At 38.5% G+C, this 18769-nt stretch overlaps 1 protein-coding gene across 5 annotated transcripts in view; it reads left to right on the top strand.

The window, feature by feature from the left end:
* Positions 1–18769, top strand: part of ROS1 (ROS proto-oncogene 1, receptor tyrosine kinase) — a 122487-nt gene that overhangs the window by 62954 nt on the left and 40764 nt on the right. For 4 of the 5 annotated variants that reach the window (XR_005986193.1, XM_041745095.1, XM_041745096.1 and 1 more), the window contains 9 exons: positions 2273–2336; positions 2654–2856; positions 4394–4599; positions 5594–5880; positions 9451–9627; positions 11641–11846; positions 13859–14003; positions 14771–15003; positions 15092–15268. Coding sequence is in view for 4 of the 5 variants with exons in the window: in XM_041745095.1 (XP_041601029.1) it covers positions 2273–2336; positions 2654–2856; positions 4394–4599; positions 5594–5880; positions 9451–9627; positions 11641–11846; positions 13859–14003; positions 14771–15003; positions 15092–15268 (1698 nt within the window). In the remaining variant the exon portion in view is untranslated. The remainder of the gene's footprint in view (positions 1–2272; positions 2337–2653; positions 2857–4393; positions 4600–5593; positions 5881–9450; positions 9628–11640; positions 11847–13858; positions 14004–14770; positions 15004–15091; positions 15269–18769) is intronic. The other variant, XM_041745097.1, reaches the window with a different exon arrangement.

Here is an 18769-nt window from a genome sequence, read left to right as displayed (position 1 = left end):
TTTTCACCAGATCATGTCACTAACTGTGAATCTTCTGGATGCCCCAACTTGGAGCTACCAATGGAAATAAAGGCCGAGGGTCTAGGTAGTTGACATCTCAAAGTTACTACTAAGTCTCTCCACTCCCTCATCGTGAATGGTAAAAAGCCAACCTTTTATTCTTGTCTACCTTATCTATTCTTGTCTGGCTGCTGATAGGGGAGAAAGTTAAAGAGACTAGGAGTCAAGAATAAAAAGAATGACAATGTTGTACATATTTAGAGCTATTTTCCATTTCTTTTCAGGGAACATATGCTTTTGGGGAGTGTTTTAGAGATTTGAGCTTCCTAAGGATCTATTTTCTTTTTGTAAAATTCTAATTTAATGATTATTTTGTTATTATATTAGATTGACATATGCTAATCAAAAAAAGTTGTACATAAAAGTTAAAGATAATATGCATTCCTATTTTTAAGAATTATGTGTATTCTGGTTAAATAAATATTCTGGTTAAGTGTATCTGTCTATACGTACATATAGTTTCAGATCTCAGTCACCACAGGACCATGCAGGGTGATATACATAGATATACATGAGTTTCATTTAACATGGTCTTGTGCAAAAGTGAAGATGTCTTGGTATGTATATGTACCATGGTACACACCGCACCACATACAGATGATAGTATGTATAATATGGTAAAATATATTTAACACTAGGAGTATAATAAAAATAATCTAATGCTTTGTTGATTGAGAGGGCAATTGAGGATCTACCGTTTGGGTCCATCATTATGCACGCCAATTTTCTTTATAGGCTGTTGTCCATATGCAAGGTTTGGAAATGGAAATAATTTATTACACAATAAAATACATGTACTAAAAACTGGATTATTTTGGCTTTTTAAAAAAATATTATTTATTTATTTGAGAGAGAGAGAGAGAGAGAGAGAGAGAGCAAGCAGAGGCAGGGATAGAGGGAGAGGGAGAAGCAGACTCTCTACTGAGCAGGGAGCCCTACTCATGACCTGAGCCAAAGGCAGATGCTTAACCAACTGAGAGCTACCCAGGTGCCCCTAAAAACTGTCTTTGAAAAGCTTTGGTACTAGAATGCAGGGAGGCACAGTAGGAAGAAAGTATATGACCCTCAGAAGACTTAGTTTTTATGCCAGTTTTTGCATGTGTCATTGTGGATGAGTTATTTACCTTAATTGTGATTTTGTCCAGTTTCTGCTCTTACTAGTTGTGAGGATTAAAAGAGTTAATATCTGTAAAAGTGGTTTGAAATGCACAACTCATTCTGAAATACAAGTTTTAATTATTATTTTCCTTTTCTAAATCTCTCTTTTAAAAAATACACCAAATTTAGTTATTTAAAGCTTTTTTTTAATTTTAATTTTTTAATTTATTTATGATAGTCACACATAGAGAGAGAGAGAGAGGCAGAGACATAGGCAGAGGGAGAAGCAGGCTCCATGCACCGGGAGCCCGACGTGGGATTCGATCCCGGGTCCCCAGGATCAGGCCCTGGGCCAAAGGCAGGCGCTAAACTGCTGTGCCACCCAGGGTTCCCTATTTAAAGCTTTTAGTTGTTTATTTCACAGTATGTGGGAGTTCAGAATATGCATAGTTTTGTTTCTGTTAAGTAGTCTACGTAATTGAATTTTGAAAATAGCTAAAAACTTTTCTTAGAAGTTCAAATCTTTTGCATGGAGATCCGTCCATTACTTTCTACTCTTTTAGACAAAAATAATGACAGCAGTAAAAAACAAACCACCAGCATGCATGTGAGGCAATATTTACCTCTTAGTGATTTATTGCTTTATCCTTGGATGGGAGTAACTATTTGAAACTATTCAGGCGGAGAAAGACAAATACCATATGATTTTGCTCATATGTGGAATTTAAGAACAAAATAGATAAACATAGGCGAAAGGGGAGAAAAGAGAGGGAGGCAAACTACAGGAGACTCTTACCCATAGAGAACAAACTAAGGATCGCTGGATGGTAGGTGGGTGGGGCATGGGCTAAACTGGTGATGGGCATTAAGGAGGTCACTTGTGATGAGCACTGGGTGTTACAGGTAAGTGATGAATCACTAAATTCTACTCCTGAAACTAATATTACACTGTATGTTAACTACTGGAATTTAAATAAAAACATGAAAAAAATTCATAATCGATATCAGAATTGTGAAATGAAAGCTTCAATAATCTATCAGTCTCAGAATGTAACTATTATCATTGAGGATGCCATTGAATGCAACTTTTTTTGGTATCCTTTTCTTCCTTTAGGTCCGAGTCTTCACATCCAAAGGCCCTGGACCGTTTTCGGATATAGTAAAGTCCAAAACATCAGGTATTTATTACCTAAACCTGTGCAAAAAACAGTTGGTGTTTTAAAAACATTCTTGATCCTTGGTATTCTCGAGGGTATGAATGCTGTCTCTGAGCTGGAGTTAAAGCCAAAGAGTCATTTTTTAATCATCACCAAACACACTTAAATAAACCTAAGCGTAGGGTGCCTGGATTGTGTTGACGGAGACTGAAGCAGTAGATGAACCCGGGGGGAGACCCATGGATTTTGGACTAGCCTGATAGTGAATCAAGGGATTTTGCCAAACCACTTTTTTTTCTTATAAATATGATAAATGTTTTGTTTTTTTTTGTTTTCAGAAATTAATCCATTTCCAATTCTCATAACTCTCTTTGACAACAAGATAGTTTTATTAGATATGGATCAAAGTCACATTGTATGGATGTTTTCAGCAGAAAGAGTCATCAGTACCATGGGCTACACAGCTGATGATGGAATGGGGTACTATGCTCAAGGAGACTCACTCTGCCTTCTGAACATGCACAATAGGTCCACTTCTGAGGTATCTCACCATGTAAATATTGTGGAAGGAAGGACGTGGATGATTTGCATATCACACTACCCTGTAATTAAAATGACTGGTCAGTGGTTGAGCCATTAAGATTAGAATGGTTGAAAAGGACAGCTGTGGTGTAATTATTTAGTCACAAATGAATAGAGATTAGATTTTGGGCAAATGTCATTCAGGATTAATTAAATAGTTATTTGGTTTAGGCGCTGTGTTAGTTCCTGGGATAGAGGGGGAAAAAAAAATCACAGTCCTTGAACAAAGCCAGCCTAGTATTTGTCTAACAGCTGGAAAACAGTACTGTGTAGTGATTAAGGGGCGAGCTTTGGGATCTGAAATTTAGAATTTAATTCTGACTTCACCACTTACTAGATCTGTGACCATCGGCAAATTATTTAACTACTGATTATGTGGCACCCTGTTATATGGTTCCTGTGAAGATTAAATGAGATAATCTATGTGGGGCATTTAGCACAATGCCTGGCATGAGGTGGCATTTGTTGATTGTCAGCTAGTAGAGCAGACAGACAGAAGACAGCATCATGCTGTGCTGAGGGCAGGGTGTGGTGGTATCACAGAATATGGGTGATCCATCCATATGAGAGTGGTGGTGGTAGAATGGAAAGACATATTGGGTGCAAAGAAGATGAGCCAGGTGAGGGTGGGAAAAGCTGAGGGGGTAGTAAGTGTGAAGACTGGGAAACAAGAGAGCCAGAGCACATTTAGGAGGCTATAAATAGAGTGAGCTTGGGATGAAGGTGAGGGTGAGGATGAGTGAAGGACAGGTGGGAAAGCTGGAGAAGTAGGCAGGACCCTAAACACAATGGGCTTCCTTTGCTGTGCTAAGGTGTGGAGTGCTGGTCCTGAAGACAACGTCAAGCCAGTAAAGAAATCTAGTGGATCATTCATATGATCAAGTTATGTTATAGAAAGACCTCTCTAGTGGTGTGAATAACGACTTAGAGAAGGTTAAGTCTCAGACAATTAGGAGGCTATCACAGAAACCCAGACAGGAAATGTTAGGCAGGAAGTGAGATGAGAAAGGAAAGGACAAATTTGGGACACATTTAAAGTGGGACTAATTCACCATTGTGCAGCCATAATAGGAATAAGTCAAGGATGAACCGTATTCATCAGGATTGCTCCTTGGGTGAGTGTTGGAAATCCATAAAAATATAGTATGCGGGAGAAAAGAAGGTCTCAGGGGTGGAGTGATGAATTCTATTTCCTGGGATCATTCATACATAGAGTAGTCAGTTTGAATCAGTAACTCGGTGAGGGATCTTGCTACTGTTCCTATAGCACTGGTCTATGAATTATAATTAAAGTCATGGTAGTTGAAATTAACCGAGAGAAAGAATGCAAAGTGGGAACAGGACCAATGTCACAATGGTATAGTCTCGAGTTATTGAGGTTTTGGATTACAAAAAAGTGCAGTAAATAAGTAATATGGTAGATTACAGAAAAGTCCTCAAATTTGAAAAAAAGATGACCATTATCTCCTTGGCTATGTTTTCTACCTATTGTTAAGATTTTCCGAGATGCACTGGTTTCTGATATCACAATTATTACAATTGACTGGATTTCAAGGCATCTCTACTTTGTGCGAAAAGAATCACAAAATGGAATGCAAATATTTGATGTTGATCTTGAACACAAGGTGAAATACCCCAGAAAGCTGAAAATCTGCAATAGAAATTCAACAATAGTCTCTTTTTCTGTATATCCTCTTTTAAGGTATGTAAAGTGTGAGTATCTTTTCTATTGTGATGAAATAGAGACTTTTAATATAATATCTTTGGCTTAATAATAGAAGTCATTGATGGGAAAATAAGATGCTTAGGGCTCTTGACTATCTATATAAATATATACTAAATAATTCTCCACATGAATTATGAGCCCACAGCCACAAATGCGTAAATTTAATTCATACTGACGATTTGGCTAGCCTAAAATTAGGGTAATTACCAATAGGACACCAAAGCAGATTTTTATATCAGTGGATTTCCTAATATCCTCGGATGATAAGGATGAGAAGGGGACTGAGACAGTGGCAGGAGATGAATGAGAGATAGACAGGCAATGTGTGATGCACAGCTAAAGTTATTCTGGACTCATCCATCTTTAATTAATGCCCTTGTAGCACTGAAGGGGGCACTTGACGGGATGAGCACTGGGTGTTATTCTGTATGTTGGCAAGTTGAACACCAATAAAAAATAAATTTATTATTAAAAAAAATTAATGCCCTTGTAAGATGAGTTTTAAAGCCTCCATCCAGCAACTGAATTGCAGTTCTTTGGGCTGAAAGGTATATTTTGTTTGTGCCATAAGCATGGTCATAATCTTGAAACTAGATGGTTAACCAGTCTTAAGAAGCATAAATACACTTGAGAGGAGGGGGATGGAGATGGGTGTTGATATAAAGCGTACAAATATATTTCACATTTACAGCCACTAATGACCTAGTCCATACAGCACCTCAAAGTCATTTTAGTCCAAGGCTTTTGTTGTAAACACAGTTATTGAGAAATCATGGGAAAATGCTACAAATTAGACTGCTTGTGGCCACCTCTGTCTCAGAAGGTTATTGGACACTTGGACACTTGTTCTCTCGAAAGGCTGTATTTTTCTCTCCAATCGTTAGGAATGGTTAATCCTCATTGGAAACCAATCTTTGCAATGATATGTTTTACTCACTAAGTTGGAGGGTCTTGTTTTTTCCCCCTCTAGTCGCCTGTATTGGACAGAAGTTTCCGATTTTGGCTCTCAGATGTTCTACTATAGTATTATCAACCAGACCTTGAGTCACATTCTTCCATCCATACCCACAAACCATTCAAATGGAAGGAAACAGTGTTTTTGTGGTGTTACTGAATTCGAGTTTAGTGGCACAATGACAATTGACACCTCTGACCTAAAGAAACCATGGATATACTTTGTCAAAGGGCAAGAGATCTGGGCCATGGATCTGGAAGGATGCCAATGTTGGCAAGTCATCATGGTGCCTACTCTGCTTGGTAAGACAGCCGTGTGTGTACACAGATGCTCATTACTAATGGTGGCCCCTCCTGTCCCATTAAAAAGGGTGTACATTCCACATATATTCAAAAGAATATACACATGGTATTTGTTCTGGACCATGCCAAATGTTCCTGTAGAATTCAAGTCAAGTTGTTCCCAGGAAAATTGTATGTAGACATTCACACAATTTTCTGGATCTGTGGGTTTCTTTGCTATTATTGTTATTTTACAATTAATAGTCGAGCTACAATGTATTGAGCTTAACACTATATTCTAAGCAAGCTACCGCATGTGCTAGCTCATTTAATTTTTAAAGCACCTTGATGAAGTAGATGCTAGTGTCCTCATTTTATGGACAAGGAAACTGAGGCTGACAAAGATAAGATACTTGTCCAGAGGGCCACGATTAGTGGAGGAGCTGGTGTTTGAAGCTGGACCTGACTACAACAGCCATGATCTTCCTACCAGCACCCTACTTTACTTCTGTTGTGATGGTCCCATTGACTTCACATTCACCATGAGTTGGTCAATACTTGACAGGTGTGTTTGTTGAAATGCACATGCTTATGGAGGAAATACTTAAATGTCTAAAGTGATTTGGGGGTTTCCTAAGTAAAAGTAACTGCAATAGAGAAAAAATGCACTCTAAATAATCCATATATTCTTTTTTTAAAAATTATTTATTTATTTATTTATTTATTTATTTATTTATTTATTTATTTATTTGAGAGAGAAAGAGAGAGAGAATGAGCATGACGGGGGTGGGGGGGGGGGAGGAACGGCAGAAGAGGAGGGGGCGGACAAGCAGACTCTGCACTCAGCCATGACCCTGAGATCCTGATCTGAGCAGAAATCAAGTCAGAGGCTAAACTAACTGAGCCACCTAGGCACCCCTACTGTCATATATTCTTAAGAGTCTACTCCTCTCTGTTCAATATAGTAACCACCATTCACATGGGACTTAAGTTCAAATTAATTAAAATTAAATAAAATTAAAAATTATATACTGCAGTCACATGAGCCATATTTTAAGTGGTAAAAACCACAAGTGGCTAATGGTTACTGCATTGGGCAGCATAGATATAAAATACTTTCACCACTGAAAGTGCTTTTGGACGTTGCTAGTCTATATAGTGAAGTTTTGACATTGCAAACAAGTGTGTGTCTGTGTTATATCTGCACATATGGTTTTGTTGACATGGTACCCAGAGCCTTTTAGAAATAATTCCGATATACTTTCAATGGGCTTAAGAGTAGAGATAATGTCTTGAGCTTCTCTTATCAGGGGAATTACTTATTTCTGTTCAACCTGTGACAAAGACTCTTTCCTTAATCAAACTTTAGGCTCCTCTGAGCCCTTTTCTCAACTAGACTTTGACCTTGGTCTTCCGTGTCTGTCATTGCTGAGTCTAGTTTTAGCAAGAATCCTGCTAAATCAGGATCAAGTTCTTCATCCCCCACCCTTGATGCTCTGGGCTTACAGTTAGCAAAAGTCATAGTGAGCCAGTTTAGCAGGAATTTCCCTATCCTTGTTGTCTCCTCTTAGTGGCTTTCTATCCACTGATCCCCTCACTACTTGCTCCACATCCTCAGTGTCTTTGTTGTATGCAAAGTTCTGCACCTCTCTCTCCCCTACTCCAATATTGCAATAGTCTTAACTAAAGTCTTTCTTACCTTTAAACAAGTGCCAGGATAATTTTTCTTTATCATCTGATACACAAGAATTATCTAGTAGGCCATTATCTTATAGGTATAGAACTAGTTAGTCTTTCAAGAATCCATAATTGAAAAGTATAACCCTACAATTAGAAAATTTGAATGGCTCTAGAGATCCTTTAGCTGGCATGATATTGGAAGAAGTCTCCTCTACAAAAACAGCTCTGTTTGAACAGCTGCTTATAAAAACATCCATTCTCGGGATCCCTGGGTGGCGCAGCGGTTTGGCGCCTGCCTTTGGCCCAGGGCGCGATCCTGGAGACCCGGGATCGAATCCCACGTCGGGCTCCCGGTGCATGGAGCCTGCTTCTCCCTCTGCCTGTGTCTCTGCCTCTCTCTCTCTCTCACTGTGTGCCTATCATAAATAAATAAAATTAAAAAAAAAAAATCCATTCTGTATAAGGAAGTTTTTACATTTTGGGGAACAATTCTAAATATTAGACTTCCTCCCCCTAGGGATGCTTGGGTGGCTCAGCGGTTTAGCGCCTGCCTTCGGCCCAGGTCGTGATCCTGGAGACCAAGGATCGAGTCTCACATCAGGCTTCCTGCATGGAGACTGCTTCTCCCTCTGCCTGTGTCTCTGCCTCTCCCTCTCTCTTTCTCTCTCTCTTTGTGTGTGTCTCTCATGAGTAAATAAATAAAATCTTAAAAAAAAAAAAAAGACTTCCCCCCTTCTATTTAGCCAAAGTTTTCTCCCCATTTTTCCCATTCATTGGTCTGAGTTCTGACCTCTAATTTTATAAAGAATAAATCGGGGATGCCTGGGTGGCTCAGTGGTCGATCCTCTGTCTTCGGCTCAGGGTGTGATCCCTGGGATCAAGTCCTGCATCAGGTTCCCCACAAGGAGCCTGCTTCTCCCTCTGCCTATGTCTCTGCCTCTCTCTCTGTGTCTCTCATGAATAAATAAATAAAATCTTATAAAAAAAGAATAAATCAAATATTTTCTACATGATAGCCATTCAAATATGTTGGGGCTACGGTCATAGCTCATTCTAAGTACTTCCATTGGAGAAAAAAGATTCATGTTCTGTAACTCCTCCTCACATGATGTGGCTTTTGGATCTCTCTTTGCCCCAGTAGCCCTCCTGTGGTTTCACTCCAGCTGCTTGATATCCTCATAAATGTCACCCCCATAATGACTCCCTGTACTCTCATTGTGTTCTGGTTAGTACAAGGAGCCTCTGACTTCCTCTGTCTTCTTTTATTAGAGCTAAAAGTGGCATCGAGTCTTTGGGCTGCCTGCCATTTGAAAAACCCATAGTCTTTTTCATATTAACTATTATTAAGCCAGATTTCTTTCATTTGTTATTCATAGAATTGATTTTAACTTGGCTTTAGGATGCCACATTTATTTCTATTAAATTTCAATCCATTTCCTGATTTTGTTGTAAAATTTTCAAGTTTTAAGTCAGTGATTGAATATACTAGTGTTGGTAAGAATCATGTACTATCTACAAATTTGGTAAGTATGTTTACTCTGCATTTATTCCAAATCATTGACAAAAAATATTGAGCAAGGCCTTGTTTGACATGGAGTCACACAGGTAAAGTTGTAAATCTTGGTTCTGCCCTTTACTAACTTTGTGGCCTTGCGAAGATTATTTAACTCCTCAAAGCCTGTTTCTACTTCTACAAAATAAGGCTAATAATAATAGTATTTACCTTATTGGCTTGAGATGGAGCTCAAATGAGAAAATATCTGTAAAATCCTTAGTCTTTTGAAATGACAGCAAGATTCAAAATTTAGCAGTTACAATACCGAAAAAGGATTTCACATGTTGCTTAGAGTAGAAAACACATGTTAGGTATTTTGTTCTTTATGTTCTTTATTCTGTGTTTTTCATGAGCAGGAAAAACACTTGAAAGCTTAACTGTGGATGGGGAATTTCTATACTGGATCTCCTCCACAAAGGACAGCACAGAGATCTATCAAGCCAAGAAAAGCAATGGGGCCATCCTCTCCCAGATGAAGGCCCAAAGGAGTAAGCGTATCCTTGCTTACAGTTCAGTTCTGCAGCCTTTTCCAGGTAATAGGATTTTTTTTCCCAGGTAATAGGATTGTACTCTGAATCAGCATGTTGGCCCAGGTTAGGGTCAGACACGTCTGGGGATGTCTTCTTCTGCACACTGCCTCCCCAGGGCCTTGGCTATGTTCAGCGGGACTCCAAACTGTCAGGGTTGGTGCGCACTGCAATTGCTGTTTGGCCGGGGTCACAATTTATCTCCAAGTGTATATCTCCATGTGTATACATGGCTGTGGTAGACGTTAGCCCATGGGTTAACTTGTTTGTCAACCTCTCTGTCTTTATTCTTTTCTCTATTCCTTTAGTTTCTCTCCTTTCTGTCTTTTTTCTCCTCTACATCATTTTAGACTTCCCACTTGTCCAAAAAGCACCACATAGAATTTCAGGTCTTTTTCAAAGTAAAATGCTTTATTTATTGTAGTATTTTGTATGTCAATCACTTATCACAGGTACATGTGCTACCATTTTTATTAAGTTCCTATCTTTATTGTTGTAATGTATCACTTGTGACGTTTTTTAGTGTCATGCTTCTATCTTTCTCATAAACCCTGTGGATTTTATTGTGTGGTTTTGTGTCATGCAGTGACTTTTAGGGATGCATGTATGGCACGATGGCAGAACTAGTTATTGAATTCACTTTTCACTTTGAGAAATTTAAGAGATTAATAAGTCCATGTGACATCTGTTTGAAATTGAACACATACACAAATACAGGAACATCCTTAAATATAGAAGTCCTAAAGCTAGCATGAGTTTTTGTAACTGGGATGAATTTTAAAAATATGAAAATAATGCTGTCATTACTCTCTTCAAAGTAAAAAAAAAAAGGGGGGGGGCGATCAACTTGGTTTTTCTACTTCGTACATTATTCAGTGTACTGTAGCGTCACCTGCTGGAAAATTTGACCAATGACCACTTACCTTGCTCCCTTTTCCTGAGGTGTTTAAGGACTTCAAAACAAATGGGAAAAACAAAACAAAACAAAACACCAAACTCTTGTCTTCCTTTCTTGAACAATATTTCCTTTTTTTATTTTTATAAATTTATTTTTTATTGGTGTTCAATTTGCCAACATATAGAATAACACCCAGTGCTCATCCCATCAAGTGCCCCCCTCAGTGCCTGTCACCAGTCCCCCCCACCCCCCGCCCACCTCCCCTTCCACCACCCCTAGTTCGTTTCCCAGAGTTAGGAGTCTCTCATGTTCTGTCTCCCTTTCTGATATTTCCCACTCATTTTTTTCTCCTTTCCCCTTTATTCCCTTTCACTATTTTTTATATTCCCCAAATGAATGAGACCATATAATGTTTGTCCTTCTCCGATTGACTTATTTCACTCAGCATAATACCCTCCAGGTCCATCCACCTCGAAGCAAATGGTGGGTATTTGTCGTTTCTAATGGCTGAGGAATATTCCATTGTATACATAGACCACATCTTCTTTATCCATTCATCTTTAGATGGACACCGAGGCTCCTTCCACAGTTTGGCTATTGTGGACATGGCTGCTGTGAACATCGGGGTGCAGGTGTCCTGCTGTTTCACTGCATCTGTATCTTTGGAGTAAATCCCCAGCAGTGCAATTGCTGGGTCGTAGGGCAGATTTGTTTTTAACTCTTGGAGGAACCTCCACACAGTTTTCCAGAGTGGCTGCACCAGTTCCCATTCCCACCAACAGTGCAAGAGGGTTCCCCTTTCTCCACATCCTCTCCAATATTTGCGGTTTCCTGCCTTGTTAATTTTCTCCATTATCATTGGTGTGAGGTGGGATCTCATTGTGGTTTTGATTTGTATTTCCCTGATGGCCCGTGATGCGGAGCATTTCCTCATGTGCTTGTTGGCCATGTCTATGTCTTCCTCTGTGAGATTTCTGTTGAACAACATTTCCAATGCATCAGTAAATCTTGTCTTGCCAGCTAAATAAAAAAAGATGTTGTTATTCTTCATGTTAAATAAATCTGCTCTTCCTCTTCGATACATATATGTGTATATTTTTAATCTTTTCTTGTTATTTTAGATAAAGCATTACTGTGTCTAGCTTCAGATACAGCAGAGCCAACTCTACTTAACACCACTAACACCAGCCTCACAATCAGATTACCACCTGCCAGGACAAATCTCACGTGGCTCAATGGCATCACCCCTCCCACTCCAACATACCTGGTTTATTACAAAGAAGTTAATGGCAGGAAAACCAGCTCTGAGCTGAAATTCAAAATGCTGGTAAGATTGGAGCTGGATGGTCTTTGTCTTCTCACAAGATATCTATTTCTGATATAAAATTCTCATTTGGGGGCACCAGGGTGGCTCAGTCGGTTAAGTGTCTGCCTTAGCCTCAGGTCACCATCCCAGGGTCTTGGGATCCAGCCTCACATTGATATCCCTGCTCAGCGGGGAGCCTCCTTCTCCCTCTCCTTCTCTCCCTGCTGGTGCTCTCTCACTCCCGTTTGCTCTCCTTCTCTCTCTCAAATAAATAAATAAAAACTTTAAAAATTGTCACAATATTATCGGAGAAGGACAAACAGTGTATGTTCTCATTCATTTGGGGAATATGAATAATAGTGAAAGGGAATATAAAGGAAGGGAAAAGAAATGTTGGGAAATATCAGGAAGGGAGACAGAACATAAAGACTCCTAACTCGGGGAAATATTTTCTATATTATATTCTGAAATATGCTACTCTGCAAACTTTCACAGCTGATTCATCAAAGCGAATGGTGTTCTAGTCTTGTCTGGGAAAGAAGGCTCAAGGAAGTATATTAACTCTGATCAGTGGTGGCTTGCCACAGTGACAGTTTCCTGAGTGTCCTGGAAGAACTGGGTTTGTTGACCTCCCTGACTATCTAATTATCCCCAGAAAGTGATAGAGACAGGTTTTCTTTTTTAAAAAAAGATTTTATTTATTTACTCATGAGAGATACAGAGAGAGAAAGAGAGAGGCAGAGACACAGGCAGAGGGAAAAGCAGGCTCCATGCAGGGAGCCCAACGTGGGACTCGATCCCTGGATCCGGGGATCACAACCCGAGCCAAAGGCAGATACTTAGCCACTGAGCCACCCAGATGGCCCTCACTGGATAGTTCTTGAATGTTGCATTAATTGTCACAATTCCTTCCCTCATTGGCATTGGCATTTCCGTTGTCCTTGTGATGGAGTCATATGTATCCAATGTTTTGCTCTGTGCTTGTTATTTAACCAAATCAAAAGGTGAAACTAACCATCACCTATTGGAAGTTAAGCACTACATACTTTTCCAGAAAGGACACATTATTCTTGTTACTTCCTTTATTTTTTTCTTTTTTTAATAATAAATTTATTTTTTATTGGTGTTCAATTTACCAACATACAGAATAACACCCAGTGCTCATCCCGTCAAGTGCCCCCTTCAGTGCCTGTCACCCTGTTACTTCCTTTATTTTGTCTATTTTGACCTTTTGTTACACATTTCAATGTTTCAGAAGACAGCTTGAGTCATTTAGCTGATCAAGATTGGGCTGCTGGCACTGGATATTTCTGTGACTGCAGCTAAGCTAGTCAATCCTACTGTCTTAACACTGATTAATAAGGGTCCAGGGCAATGGTTCTCTAACCTGTCTGCACTTTGGAGTTTTAAAAATCTTTGGGCCCCCCAAAAAAATCTTTGGACCCACACTTCACCTCAGTAGTCTGAGAATCTCTGGAGGTGGGACCCAGGCACAAGTGTTTTTTTTTAAACGTTCCAGATGATTTCAAAGTACAAGTTGAAAACTGTTGGTCTAAGGAAAGTATTTTTACTTTCTTAAATGTTACCTCTGAGAATGATGAGATAATGCAGCTTCATCTTTCATCATATTCACTTATGTGTCACATCTTTACCGGACCATCTTGTTGAATGTTTTATGCAACGTAAGTGAAATAGTATCCTCTTCTGAGAACTTAGCTTCATATGTGAAATGAGCATATCACATAATTGACAAAGGGCTGCCAATCATTTGGTATTTATTTTGAAAGTTTTAAGCAACTCAGGTCTGGGCAGGTTAGGGCCATGAACATGATCATTCTCATGATCCAATATCAAAAATAAATTAATATTATAATGATGCAATAAGTGCATATTTTATTATTATATATTTTAATATCAATTTAATAATAATATACTTAAATACTTTAATTACTTTTTTTCTTTGGTTAAACAATTTCTCCTCATTTGTACAAAAAAGTAAGAGTTGCATACTGATTTTTAAAAATTAATTACAGGAGTTTCAGGGGAGGATAGTCCTTATAGACGGTTTACAGCCATTTTCAACATATGTGATACAGACAGCTGTAAAGAATTATTATTCAGACCCCATGGAACAGTTACCTCTGGGAAAAGAGATTTGGGGAAAAACTAAAAGTGGAGGTGAGTTATGGGTCCGGGGCCAGGTTCTAGAGGCATTTTATTGATCTATCTATATTTGTTTTTTTTTTTTTTTTAAATTTGGGTGCTAAGTAATCTTTATTATGTGAGCTTTTCAAGCTTCATAAGAAAAATGTATTGTTGAAAATACTCAGCTGACCTGATATGTGTTCTAGCGACAGAAGATGAATAATATTCCATCAGAACGAAAAGCAACTAGATGATGAAATATCAGTATCAATACTATTTGACCAAGAAACACATTCTCTGGTCTCACCACAGAGGGTCTCCCTCTCCCCACATATTTACAGGCTCTGTCCACATGGCAATGAAGGATTAAGCCTTTTCTGTGTGAGTTTTATTGAGGCCACTGAGATTTAAGGTAATAGCATCATTGCCTGAAAGAAAATGGATCCACAATCTAAAAAGGTTGTTCTAAGTGGTGGTGACTATTTTGAGGTGATGCCATTTCTTTCGGATGTCTCTGATGACATTCCCCAAAGGAATCTGAATCGATGTGTTCATCCTCATTGGCCAGATCATTGAGCTGGAGTCAGAGAATGATTTAGTCAGTAGGCAAAAATAAGCAGGAGCCTTTCAGGCAGCCTGCTAACTTTATATGTTGCCTAGTACCTGAGAGACTGGTTTTCCTTCAGAACATCTGTCATTTGTTCTGCTCCTGTGATACAATTATTCCTCAATCCCTGTCCCTTCTTCCATCTTTTAGGGCTGATGCAACGTCCCTTATCATGCATTGCTATTTATTTCAGTGCCAGAGGCAGTCAGGCTCATTAACACGACTGTACAGTCAGACACGAGCGTCCTTATCTCCTGGAGAGAATCTCACAAGCCAAATGGACCTAGAGAGTCAGTTCGCTATCAGTTGGCAATCTCACATCTGGCCCTGGTTCCAGAGACTCCTCTAAGACAACGTGACTATCCAGATGGAAGACTCGCTCTCCTAGTGACTAGACTGTCCGGTGGAAAACTGTATGTGTTCAAGGTACAGTGAGCATCTTGGGCACCTTTATTGCCATTCTCAAGTGCAAGGTTCTGAAAAGGTTAAGCAAGTGTTCTTTTTTTACGAAAAGGTTCTGGCCTGCCACGCTGAGGAAATGTGGTGTGCCGAGAGTCACCCTGTCACTGTCAAAATGTTTGACACTCCAGAGAAACCCTATGCCTTGGTCCCAGAGAACACTAGTGTGCAATTAGACTGGACGGCTCCATCTGATGTTAACCTCATCAGATTTTGGTTTGAACTCCAGAAGGTAGATCTCACCATTCACTTTTAATACAAATCTCTGTTTTGTGTTATGGGATAAATTAGAAGGCCTTCCTCATATCTCTAGAGTATTCTCTTGTATAAATCAACAATATATTTGACATCATTCATTGATTTAGGTTTGCTGTATACAGAAGCTGTCTAGACTCATTTCTGATGAAAAGAATTTCCAGAAAGATTAGTTTGCTCTTAAAAGGCTCCATGGAAAAGGTTATAAGCTATGATTTACTGGTATTCATAATATTTTACTTAGTTTAGATATTATCAGTATGGCTGTCTAGTTTAAAGTCCATAAGTTTGGTGTTTTCAATGAAAAAAAAATAAAAGAAATGAACAAGCAAACAAACAACACCCCAAACCTTGTCTAGAAATGTCCTTTCAACCATTTAAGGGCTGTGTAGCAACAGGAGAGAAGTAAAGATAAAATGAATTTATTCTAAACTAGTTCGATCTTGGGTTATAAATTTTAGAAGGTTCCTTGTCCAAAAATCTTCATTTATTATCCAATATTTATCCAATATAAAAACATCCCCTGAATTTTAAAGCATCAATTAATGTAATTCACTGCTGGGGAAAGTCTATGTTGATTTTTATATTGAGATGCTTCAAATGGATTATTTTTAATAATTGCCACATTTCACTTTCAGTAGTATATATTTTGTGTGTCCACATTTGTAAAGATTGGTTAGGAATCTTTTGTTAAGTTGTAACAAAAACAAATCAGTATAGTCGTGGCCTTCCTTTTTTTTTTTTTTTTTTTTTTTAAGGGGAATTGCTCTCTTGGATATTTTAAAATTTTGCTATGTAGATATTTTATATGACCTTGTACTTTTTAGATAAAATCTATGAAAACCATGAAACCACAGTGAATGTCGAGTTGATAAAGCCAAAGACCGTAGTTTAGTTGGACTTTTTCCATTGAGCATGTGTATGATGATTTATTGCCTATTTAAACACTGGTCATCTTATAAAAACACAGTTGAATTGGAGGATCACCTTTTTTGGGACATCTATTTAAATAAGACTAATACAGTTCAGCTTAAAGGGAAGGTGGGGGGTGTAAAGTTTATTTCCTATGTCAAAGAAATGAGATGGGGAAGGATCTCACAGCTGGTGACTCTCAGCTCCTCCTTTTACCAATGAGAAGTCAGAGACCCAGACAGGTGCCATAGTGAGTCACATATCACCAGCCAGGCAGGGAAGAGTGCTAGGGGCTGACTCATCCTACAGAAGTCCTACTTGGGTGCTATCCATGGAAGGAATATGAGTCACTAAGGCACCCACCCCACTCCTCAAAGTTTGGGACAAGGACAGCAGACTGGGATGGTGAGTTCAGTCCTTGTGACTTTCATGCAATGTGTTTTGTTTAAAAACTTCCTCTACAATTGCTGCAAACAGGTTCCAGATATCCCACTTAGAAAAATCATGAAGCTGAGAATGTAGGATATGGTAATATTCACACGTGTGACCATGTACAAGCACTAACTGATAAGCAGAGTAGAAGGCTGTGTTCTGAGAGGGCCGATGAGTATGTCTAGTCAGAAAATTCTGTATCTTTTGAGTAACTTGAACCGACCTCACAATGATAGGAATGCTAGGAAGGATCCTAACTCTGTGCTGAAACCCTGAGGGGTGAGTGAGAAGGGTGAATATGTGTCTTTTTTATTAATGATTTTTAAACATCCTTTTCAGGTAAGAAGGAGAATAGGGTAAGTTCCAGTTGGCATCTTTTTTTGTCAGAATTTCCATATATGGAAAATGAAGAAATTAGAGCACAAGCTAAATTTCTATCTAGGTCTTAAATTCCACAGATTAAAAATTTTTTTAAATCACAACAGCATATAGAAGGAGAACCTATTTCATTTAAGATTGAGGAGAAGCAAGTAGTTTCACTTCGGTAAATTATTTTCAAGGAAGTCCATGAAAATTGAGTTTTTCTCAACTGTCCAGGAAAATTGCTACCAGAACCAAACATTTCTGAAGTTCTGGTCTCTGAGACATGATAGTCTGCACCACTTCTTCTATACCCCTGCCCAAAGAATTTGAAAATCCCTCTGTGGTATTGAAAATCACCCCTGCACTTTTTGGCCTCTGACAAATGGAAGGTCCTGATTCCCTTGTGATTTACTGGGGTAGCCATGGCATCTCTCCAAGTTGGTGGTCTGCCCAGAACATTCATTGCTGTGGTGAGGCCAGTACTCTACAGTTTTCCAGCAGGACCCTTGGTCAAACGTCTGACCTTCCAAGGAGCTTTGATAAATTTCTGGATGGTATGGAATGTTGGGCCATCTGGACTACTCACTGAAGGTAGTTTTTATAGCAGATTATTAAGGAAGCAAGACCTCAAAGGGCTAAAATTTTTGAGCTAGAAATCAATATTTCTCTCTTTCTGTCTCTCTCTTTCCTGTAGTTCAGAGAAAATAACATAGACCTATTGCATCTGTTTCTTTAGTCTGTATGTTGCAGTGGAATTGATACATTTATGAATTTAGCAGGTAATGGCCCAGACATCAGCATTTCTGTATTTTTTCCATTCCTTCCATCTCCCTCCTTTCTTTCTTTCTTTCTTTCTTTCTTTCTTTCTTTCTTTCTTTCTTCTTCCTTCCTTCCTTCCTTCCTTCCTTCCTTCCTTCCTTCCTTTCTTTCTTTTCTTTCTTTCTTTCTTTCTTTCTTTCTTTCTTTCTTTCTTTCTTCTTTCTTTTCTTTCTTTCTTTCTTTCTTTCTTCTTTCTTCTTTCTTTCTTTCTTTCTTTTTTCTTCTTTCTTTCTTTCTTTTTTCTTTCTTTCTTTCTTTCTTTCTTCTTCTTTCTTTCTCTCTTTTCTTCTTTTCTCTAATAACAAGGGGATCTACTTCCTGAAGGTGCTATAGGAATCATTCCTAATTGAATAGAAAACTAATATAAAGTGTCCATCCAATGAAACGATGTGACCGTATGAGCGCTGAATGAAAAACGAGATGTAAAGTAAGGTTTATTTATGGAAACTGACCTTCTTAGGAAACTCTACTGGAGAAAATACACTATGAACTCTTGACAAAATGCCACATCATCCGTCTTTCCCTATTTGCATATTGAAAAAAATCACCATTTTCAAATAAAATATTAAGGGTCCAAATACACATTTTTTTTTTTAAAAGCCATGCACAGAGAAAGTGTAAGATAGCTATAGATAGAGACCCACAATCTACAGTGGAATGAAAGTAAGATTTCCTATATTTAACTTCTAACCTTGCTACTTAGTGGCTGAGTGATGCTCAAAAATTTCCCTCTTTTAGGGAACGAGGCTTTGGATGTCTAAAACTAAGGAATGCTCGTTAGATGTCTGAAAAGAGTTTGGGTAGAAAAAGAGAAATGTTTTAATTTATAAGTCACTGTTGACCTCTTGAAAGCATAAAAATGTGTAAAAATATTATTATTTTGAAATTAGCAAATCCACGTAATTTAAAATATCATTGTTTTGATCCGTCATGGATCCTCACCTAAGGTTGG

This window comes from Vulpes lagopus, chromosome 2, assembly GCF_018345385.1.
Source record: "Vulpes lagopus strain Blue_001 chromosome 2, ASM1834538v1, whole genome shotgun sequence".
Classification (NCBI taxonomy): domain Eukaryota; kingdom Metazoa; phylum Chordata; class Mammalia; order Carnivora; family Canidae; genus Vulpes; species Vulpes lagopus.
Note: the sequence above shows the minus strand (reverse complement) of the source record. Positions and strands in the feature narration are given on the sequence as shown.